Here is a 9,603-nt window from a genome sequence, read left to right on the forward strand (position 1 = left end):
GCCAGGACAGGCGAGGTTTTAATTAGAAAAACTTTTGTGCATCACTGGAGAGAGATTGAGCTGCCCTGAGGAAGCACAGCAGCATCTCCCCTCCACTGGTGGCCCTGGCTGCCCCATCCCATCCCCCTGGGAGGAGGGAATGATGCCTAGGGGAGTAGAGACAGCACTAAAGGGGCAGGGGGCTGATGGAAGTCAGTGGCTGATCTTGGGGGTCTTTTCCAGCCTCAATGACACTCCACCTGCTCCTGTGGGGCCAGGACAGGCAAGGTTTTAATTAGAAAAACTTTTGTGCATCACTGGAGAGAGATTGAGCTGCCCTGAGGAAGCACAGCAGCATCTCCCCTCCACTGGTGGCCCTGGCTGCCCCATCCCATCCCCCTGGGAGGAGGGAATGATGCCTCCACTGCCCCAGAGCTGGAATTGCCCTGCTGGCAGCTGCCTGGGGCTGGCAGGAGCAGGGGAGGGCAGCTCCCCGGGCCAGGCAAGCAGCTGCCTGCAGGTCTCACACACCCACACAGCCTCGCTGCTCCTGCAGGCACATCCCAACCCTCTGCTCAGGAGAGGCACATTGTCCTGGCCCCTGCCTTCAGGACAATGTCTTGTTAAGCTACAGCCACAAGGATGGAAAGGAGCAGCTCTGTGTAACACCCCCCACCAGAGTTTATGTCCAGCACATGCAGGAAAAATAATCCAAGAGATTTCCTACTTCTCTTTTTATCAGAGCATCAGCAAAGAGCAGCTGGAAGGGGCAGCCCTGCCTGGACATGGGAAAAAGCAACAGGAGCACAGCCCAGAGCCAGGGCAGGCACACAGGTCCCAGCTCTGTGTCTCTGGTGGCAGCTCAGCTTCCTCATTCCTTTGGCCCAGGGAACTGTGGCCAGTCCCAGGTGTCCCTGGCAGCAGTGGGAAGCCCACAGAGCCCAGGCAACACCAGCCCTGGCTCAGGTGCATGTTCAGGCAGTGCTGGAGCATGTTTTTAAGTCCATAGTTCTGGATGTAAGAAGCACTTTGCATTTCATCAGATCCCAGTATTTGAATATTAAATAAGTGATACTCAGCCCTGCTACCCATAACTGAGGCTGCCCAGCTCCTCCCAGAGAACACATTCACTCCACCTCCCTTTTCCCTGGGTGGCCTGCATGAGAAATGCATAAATCCTCTGATGAACAGATCCAGGGAAGAGTCTCTGTTTCCTGAAGAGCAGATTTTCCCTCCAGATTAAGCTGCCTGTCACATCACCTCCCACTGCACCTGAGGCAGCAGAGCCCTGAGCCCACCCCGGGTCATTTTGAAGCGCCAAACCCCCAAAGCAGGGAGGGAAAGCTGCTCCCTCATCCTGCCTTCAGCAAAGCCTTAGAGGTAATTCAAGCCCTGGGGAGCCAAGGATTGGGGAACCATCAACACTGCAAGGATGGAGCAGTGACCAGCAGCTTGTTGAGAATCCACAGCACAAAAACCCTTTGTGCCATGGGCTCAACTCCACCCTCCCCTTCTGCTGGAGACCACACTGGGAGGGCTTGGAGAGAAGGAGAACAAGAGCCAGGGACACAGCACGGAAACCTGAAATTCAGGTCCTTGGAATGAAAGGGCAGAGCCAGATGGATGGGCTGCAGGCTGGTGGATGGCACCAGGGAAGCTGCAGCAGAGGTGAATCATTGCCCCTGCAACAGCTTTCCTTCCAAAGGAGCAGCATGAACAGCTCCCACATCCAACTCAGCCCTCCCAGGTGAAATTACACACAGCAAGGGCACTGACCCACCTGGGCCTGGCTCAGCTCCTTCCCCACAGCAATGATGGTGCCTGCAGAAGGGTGGAACACCTCTCAAACTGTTTTTCAGAGCTACTTCAGCCACTCCAAGTCAAGCCTAGGAGTTTCAGCTCAAGGATTTGGTATCAGGATGCTGCTCTCCTGCAGTTTAATGTACTTAGAAGCAAGATTCCACCTAGAAAGCTTGCCCAGGGGCTCCAACACACTCCTGTAAGGCCTTGAGATGCTATTGGAAAAACACAAGCCATGTCATTTGCAACATCAGCTTAAAGAAGGGGGGAAATAATTAAAGGCAAAAGGTACAAAGCCAAAAGTGCAAGTTTATTGACAAGTTTCAGAAGTAAAAAGGCTCAGCATCTCTGCTCCTCATGGTTAGGATGTCTGAGCTCTTCCAAGATACCTCCACCCACCAGTTTAGAGCTGTGTCATGCTTCATCTTCAGAAGTTGAAGTCTTGCTTCTCTACTGAGAAATCATACAGTCCATCTTGGCCAGTCTGGGGCTCCAGGTTTATATCCTCCTAGGAGGAAAATGACAGAAATAACTTACAGGGTCTGTATTTGAATAAACCTAAGCTTTTTACAGCAACTCTGGTTTATTCTGGTTTTAAAAATCCCATTAAGCTCAGCTTGACCGTAGCAGAACTCCTGGAGACCAGGCCAAGCCTTCCTGCTCCTTGCAGCACCCTGAAGCTGCAGTGTCCCTGCAGCCCACACAAAAGCAGCCAAGCCTTTGGGCTCAGACTCCAGAAGCAAAAGGAAATACAAGTGGCTGCAGTGGTAGAGCTTACTGAAATTAAATGGCCTGCTTGGAACAGCAACAAGCCAGGACTGCTGAGGGAGATGTTCCCCTGGCACCCAGCCCCTCCAGCCAGAGCTGGTGTGGAGAGCTTCTTCACACCCTCTCTCAGGGACACCCCACAGACCCCGCTCTGGCAAAGGACTAAACCAGACCTTTGCCCCCTGCTGCAGCTCACACCCAAACTGAGCCACAGTTCCAAGGTCTGCCAGACCTCTAAGCCTCTTCCCTGATGTTTTCCCATCTGCAAGTCTAAGGCTAGGAACAAACATGGCATCTGTGACAGTCATTGGACCCTTGCAGCTCCTAGCTGGTGTCCTATCCTCTTTTTCCATGGATTCCTTACCATGAGAAGGGTCAAGTAATCCAAATGCAACCTGAGCACTGTTATCAGCTGAGTAGGAGGCTGCCATTCATAGTGACAAGCCAGCTCAGCTCTGAAGGAGGAAACTTCTCCACATTTGGTATTCATATCAGTGACTGCAGTAACTCCAGCTGATGCCAGTTTGAATTCCAGCAGCAAGATGCTATCAAGGCATCCATGTCTCCTGTCCAACTCATTGGCTGACAACTCAGAGCTTTTACAGACCTTTAAAAGCAGATGGAAGAAGCTGCAAGGACTACTCTGGTCAAGTGAAAGTCTCCTCCAAAAATCCTCTTCCAGTATCCTTAAACTCTGTGCTTCATTCTGGGGTGTAATAGCTTCACATTTTCACCTGAGAAACAGCAAGGGCTCACATACCTCACCAGAAAAGTATTTCTCTATGATGTCCAGGGCAGCTCTGTAGACCATGTCATTCTCATGGTTTTGCAAGTTCTCAATTTTCTCCAGACCATCGAGCTCTTCCACCAGCAGACACAACTTCTCAGTCTCTCCCAACTTCTCAGCTGCCTGTAGCATTGGAAAGTCAGGCAGGAAAACAGAACATCAGTAACAGTCTGAGATGGTCTTTTCTGTAATTACAGCCCTGATCTACAAGTCAAAGGCTCACAATCCCTGAATTTATGGTCCCTTCCTGATGCCAGGGAAGTGACTGTGGTGCCTGTGGAATACCAGACTCTGCTGGGGGCTGCCAGCCAAACCAGGGAGCAGGGGACGAAGAGCAGCACTTTGGAAACTCAATCTTGCCAAGCCCTTTAGACAGCCCAAGGGTATCCAAGACAAATTTAGACAACATGAAGTCTCTCACTCCAAAAAAAAAAAAAATCAACAGTCATTGTTCTAACCATACAACATGAGCATTTGGCTCACTCCTTGCTGCTCTTTGGGAGGAGGAAGTAAAAAGATGAGACCTTATCAGGAAGAGATTGATGAGCAGATCTCACCAGGAAGAGATTTGAAAGGGTGTCCAGGATGATCAGGATGGTTTTGCTGTCTTTGACCAAAAGCAGGTTGAGCAGAGGTTTGAGGACCCCGGAACGGACGAGCTGCACCACCTGATTCACTGTTGCTCCAGTGGTGAAATTTGCTACTACCCACACAGCCTCCTTCTGAGCCTTGAAATCACCCTGGAAAAGCAGCACAGCAAAGGTATTCCCAAGCTTTAGTAGCCTCTAGGATGAGTGTGAGGGCAGGATGACCATTTCCCTTATATGCAGCTTTCCCAGCCTCTTTGGGTGATGCATGGACACCTGGCAGAGGTGCCAAGGGCAGCTCCAGGATGGGTTTCCATGCAGGTGTACTGACAAATTGGGATCTCAACAGCTCTGAAACAGCCTGCTCAAGCGGCTCTAGGGCCAAGTGCTTCACAAATGAGCCATCCCAGGCCTCCTGAACCTCACATTCCTCCCTCAGCAGCCCTGTGCCCATCCCTTACCTTGTCGAGCAGCTCCACCAAAGGTGGCAACAACCCACAGGTGATGATCTGTTGGATCTGGTGGGAAGGCCCTGCTGCAATGTTGCTGAGGGTCCATGCTGCTTCCTTCTGGATCACTGACTTGGAGTGCCTCAGCAGCCGGGGCAGGACAGTCAGGGCCCCGGCGTCGATGGCTTCCTGGGTCTGCTGGTCTGTGCCTGTGACCACATTCCCGACGGCACGGAGAGCTGGAGTCTAGACAGAGATTAGAGGAGATGAGGAGAGTCCTTACCTCGAGGGATACATGTCAGAAAGCCCAGCAAGATCCCTCCCTAAGTGCTTTATCACACAAGGAGAGCATTGTGGGTGATGGCTGTTTATTTACAGCCCTGTCATCCCCCATTTGCTCTAAGCAGCTTTAGAGACTCTGTCCAGCCTCCAGCCCCAGCCAGAACAGAGCAGTGGCTTGACAAGCAGACAGTCAGTTCCACAGGCTGAGGGGACAGCACACCACTGCTGCCACATAGAACAAGGGCACATGCCTTCCCTCTCCTCAGACCTTTCTACATTACGGGACCACAGGGTGGAGATTCTGATTGTTCCCTACCATAACAATCAAATCTGGGCTGTCCATGAGTTCCACAAGCCTTGGGAGAATCCCTGTCTCCACCACAACCTGGATGCGATCATTGCAGCCATCAGTCAGGTAGGAAACAGCCCAGCAGGAGTCAGAGATGATATCCTTGTCCTCGTGCTGCAGGAGGATGACTAGGACTGGCAGAATCTTCTGCACAGCACCCAAGGGAGGGCAGGGGTTCTTGTTCCTGCACAGGTTTGACAGTGTCCAGGTGATGTTCCTCAGGAACCCAACCTGAAACACAAGGCAGGTGTGAGATCCTCACTGCCCCCAAGAGCCTCTCGGTCTGTGTTATCCTCTGAAGGTTCTTACACAGAGACAGAACAGTGGGACAGGCACCATTACAGAAGGGCAGAGACAAACCACAGAGCAGCAGCAGGAAGCTTGAAGGGCAAGTTCAGCCCTTCCACATGCATATGCAAGCCTGCCTTGCACCAGCTTCATCTTATTCCTAGCCTGAGATAGTCAGAGCTGGATAAGAAAGGCCAGGATGGAAGAGATCACATTGACTTGGAGTGTCTGCTCAGCACCCCCAGCTTTGTGCATAGGCAGGGCCACAAAAGCAGTTCAAAACAGCCTCATTAAATTACACAAACAGTTTGTTGTGTACAAGGCAGACAGTGGACTCACCCATCACCCAAGGGATTAAGAGCAGTTAAATCAAGAAAATGAAAGTTATTTACTGGAGTTGCAGGTGACACCAGAGCCAGCAAGGGAGGAATCACATCACGAGCAATAAGAGCATCCCTGTAGATAGGGCCATCCCCTGGACAGGTAAAAAGGGTTGGTCATTGCATCTGCCCAAGTCACAAGACAATCAACATCAAACAGCAATCAGACCTGCAGGGCCAGGGCTGGGGGACCCACCAGCCACACAGCATTAGGCATTTCCAGGAGGGAAGGATTTACTGGGCAGATTGGGCTGGCCTGCTGGCACTCCATTCTGTTCTCCCTTTGGTGACATTAGTGGGTTCAACCAGCCCAGCAGGACAGAAGCTTGCCCTTGGCTTTGGCCAAAATCTCTTGCAGAGCCAACACAGGATCTCAAAGGCTGCCAGACAACACTAAGGGGATGAAGGGCTATGGGGTTCAGTAGGGGCAGCAGCTTGGAGACCAAACTGTATGGACAGGAGCACCAATGCTCTATCTCCCCAGCAGAATCACAGAATATTCCAAGTTGGAAGAGACCCACAAAGATCATCAAGTCCCTGTCTCAGTCAGGGGCCTCCAAATGTCCCTCAGGTCCCCTCACCTGCAATGTTGCCCAGGGCCCACACCGACTGCTCGCTGATGTGCATGTGTGGGGAGGACAGCAGGGAGATGAAGGCTGGGATGGCTCCTCCGTCCACCACGGCCCTGGTGTGCTCCGAGGTGCCAGAGGCAATGTTGGTCAGTGCCCAGGCTGCCTCGAACTGCAGGGCAGCATTGTCAGCACGGCCCAGGAACTCCACCATCCTGGGGATGATCCCCAGCTCGATGATCTGGTTGATGGGGGGGTCCTTGTGCCTGGACAGAAGTCTCCTGTGAGAGAGGACAGAGCACAGCCAGCCGTGAGGAACCCTGCGTGGTGCCACCACAGCCTGTAGCCCTGTGACCAGGCACAAGGCTGGGGCTTGCAGGGGAAGCATCAGTGGTTCAGCATCCCACCACAACAAACCCTCAGCAGAGGGATTGCCATACAGAGGAAAAACACAGCTAAAGATCCTGAAACAGGAGCAGGGTGTCTGTTGGAAATACAGCCCTGACATGCTCACAGCCATACTCACCGGGAATGGTGCTGGTCCCAGATCACTGGTACAATAATTTGAGCCAGCCAAGGAAGTACCAGCATGGATGCAGCCTCTTCTGGACCCTCAGGAGAAGCCCTGCTGCCAGCTGGGTGATGATGGCACCCTCTGGTCTTTTGTGTCCCTACCCTTGTGGGGACAGCCATGCTCAGCACTGACACTTTACTACAGCCAGGCTCTCCAGTCCTTGTCCTGCCCAAGCATCTGGCACTCTATTTCTTGTGGGATCCAAGATAATTCCTGGCACAGCACAGGCACAGGAAGGGGCAGCACAGCCAGCCCCTTGGTTGGGTTCATGCAGGACTGTGAGCCAAGCACAGCACAGAGGCCACAGAACAGGCACCAACCGAGATCCCCACGGGCAGTTTGGGTTACCAGGCTCCTTCTCCCTTTGCCATCTCTCTAGAGAGCTCCTCAAACAGGAACTTGCAGCTTTTTGCCCCCAGACCCCAGCACAGCTCCAGCAGCTGGGCACATACCTGGTGGCCTGGGTGGCGAGCAGCTGCAGCTGGGTGTCTTCCCCATTCACAGCTTCCACGATCTCCTCCAAGGACGGCTGGATAATCTGTGTCACAGGGAATGATTCAGAGTCAGCAGGGAGCTGGGACTCCCTCCGGTTTAATCTCAGCAGTCAATCAGCTGTCTAGACCCAGCTCAGTCACCACTTCATATCTAAGCAGTGTCTATTCTTTATGCAACACAGTTTCGAGATGAGGCAGAGGAAGACAATCCACAAAAGCCTTCAAGGCAACTAATGCTTGTAATCAAGCAGTGAAAGAGTCACTGACACCATAATGGGCTGCGAGCTCAGTAATTACCCCTGGCTGTGCAGGGAGCCAGACAGGAGCAGCTCCCAGGGAGCCAGAGCACCAGCCTGTTCTACCTGCCATCAAGAGAGGCCAGCAGGACATCATCACCATGAAAAATTGCACAGACAAATGCCAGGCAGTCTGAAACACTCCCCAGCACTGGGCATGGAGATCAGGAATGGCACCAGCTACTCAAACCAGGCAGTGGCCCAAGTAGGGGATGATTCCTGCTGCACTGATCCTACCCAGCTGCAGAGCACCAAGCACTCACCACCCCAGCTGCTTTGTCTTGTCCCAGAGAGGGATTCTCCTCCTTCAAATTAATGGAAATGTTTCTGCGCTTCAGGATCTGCTCATCCTTCTTGGCCTTTCTCAGCTCAACGCTCACCTCCACCCTCTGCTTCCGCAGGGTCTGGGGGGAAGAAGAACACCATCCCACTCATATCTGCATTGCCCCATTCCCCAGGGAGTTCAGCCCTGCAGCCCTCTGCCCCACGTTTCCCACAGGAGGAGTGCAGAGCCAGCATCCCCTGCCTGTGGCCTGGGGGCTGATGTAGGAGTTGGGACAGAGGAAGGCTCTCCCTCGGTGCCTCGCAAGGACATGGGCTGCTGGATGAACCAGCCACCAGTGGGTGTTTTTAAAAGTAGATTTTCTGAACCTGAAAGGCAAACCCTCATCTCCTCTACCAGCTTAAATCAAGCTGACAGATCCTGCATCTGACATCCCATACCAGCTCCAACTCCACAGGGATAACTCAGCTGGGGCTGAGCCATCTCCCTTCCCAGCCACACGCCCACAACTCACATCCCCCCATGCCACCACACTCCTTGCAGCCCAGCCAGCCCCACACCACATCCCAAAAGCCACCCAAACATCCCAGCTGAAGGTATCCAGAGCCATTCACCATTCCCTCACACAGGTAGATTTGGGGCCATGGACCTAGAGAAGCCCCTTCGTCAGCTCCACCAACAGTGGGCTCTGCTGGGGTCCAAATCCATCAGCTCTGCCAACGGTGGGCTCTGCTGGGGTCCAAAATGCTGGCACAGGCAGGGGGTACTCACACTTTCATCCTTGCCCTTGTTCTTGAACAGCTTCATGTGCTGGCCGTGCTTCCTGACTGGCATCTTGGCAGAGTTGAGAGGTGCTGGAACCTTCAGGTGCTCTTGGGGGTCAGCACAGAGCAGGGTCAGGTCACAGCTGCCCAGAACCATCCCCTGGCAGCCACTGAGGGGGCTGGGACCCTCCACTCCCACCAGCAGCCTGGGCCACACATTTCCACCCCACACTCCCAGCAAGGGAGACACTGGAGGTCCCCTGCCCCAAGCAGGGCTTGGTAGGATCCTCACAGGCTGCAGCTGAGCCACTGAACTAAATACAAGCACAAACTACCACTTAATATCAGGCTGCAAAAATTACAGCTGCTGCAATCCCAGGAGGAAGCCAGACACAGACACCCCATGGTGGCAGGAACACCCCCTCCCTCCAGCCCTCATCCTGGGGCTTTTACATTTACTGTGACACACGAGCCTGGAAAGCCTCTTGCCTCCAAAAGGAGCAGCTCAAGGTCTGATTTAAGGGCACACAGCCACATCTAAGCCTCTCTCTCTCCACCACAGAGCCCAACCTGGTTTCCTCCACCTGCACCCCAGCTAAGAAAGGCCCACAGTCACAAGCAGGGACACAAAGGGATTAAGTTCAGCTGATAAAAATAAAAAAGTTCTGGAAACCCAGCAACTAGTAGAGGCTGCCAGGGGAACATCATGAAATAAGCACAGGTCAAAATAATTTCTAAGCATCTCTTAGCAAAAGCCAGAGATATGCACACAAATAAACCAAGACCAGGCCTTCAGACAGCTTTTGTCAGAAAAACAGGGCTTCCAGCCAGCATTAAGGGAGATGTTTTCAGAGCAGACACCATCATGGGACCCCTAAACCCAGCTTGTGCATCAACACACTCAGGGGCTGATCCCACACAGATGGTGCCTCCTCTCCTCCCCTCCAGGCTTAC

General features: G+C 53.1%; 1 protein-coding gene across 1 annotated transcript; it reads right to left on the minus strand.

Moving 5' to 3' along the window:
- Window positions 1-2,206: 2,206 nt before the first annotated feature.
- KPNA7 (karyopherin subunit alpha 7) lies at window positions 2,207-8,719 on the minus strand. Its single transcript, XM_041401722.1, has 10 exons — window positions 8,657-8,719; window positions 7,869-8,006; window positions 7,265-7,350; window positions 6,251-6,519; window positions 5,682-5,764; window positions 4,969-5,232; window positions 4,383-4,616; window positions 3,892-4,074; window positions 3,308-3,457; window positions 2,207-2,287 (listed from the first exon to the last, which is right to left on the minus strand). The coding sequence occupies exons 1-10, from the start codon at window positions 8,717-8,719 to the stop codon at window positions 2,207-2,209; spliced, it is 1,551 nt and encodes a 516-aa protein (XP_041257656.1).
- Between the last annotated feature and the right edge of the window lie 884 nt (window positions 8,720-9,603).

Source organism: Onychostruthus taczanowskii, unplaced genomic scaffold (assembly GCF_017590055.1).
Source record: "Onychostruthus taczanowskii isolate IOZ18803 unplaced genomic scaffold, ASM1759005v1 scaffold19, whole genome shotgun sequence".
Lineage (NCBI taxonomy): Eukaryota > Metazoa > Chordata > Aves > Passeriformes > Passeridae > Onychostruthus > Onychostruthus taczanowskii.

Coding starts and splice junctions, on each gene's coding strand:
- KPNA7 (XM_041401722.1), bottom strand. CDS start 8,719: ATGCCAGTCAGGAAGCACGGCCAGCACATGAAGCTGTTCAAGAACAAG. Junction 6,520..7,264: donor CTCGCCACCCAGGCCACCAG/GTATGTGCCCAG, acceptor CCTCTCTCACAG/GAGACTTCTGTCCAGGCACA. Junction 4,617..4,968: donor GCCCAGATTTGATTGTTATG/GTAGGGAACAAT, acceptor ATCTCTGTCTAG/ACTCCAGCTCTCCGTGCCGT.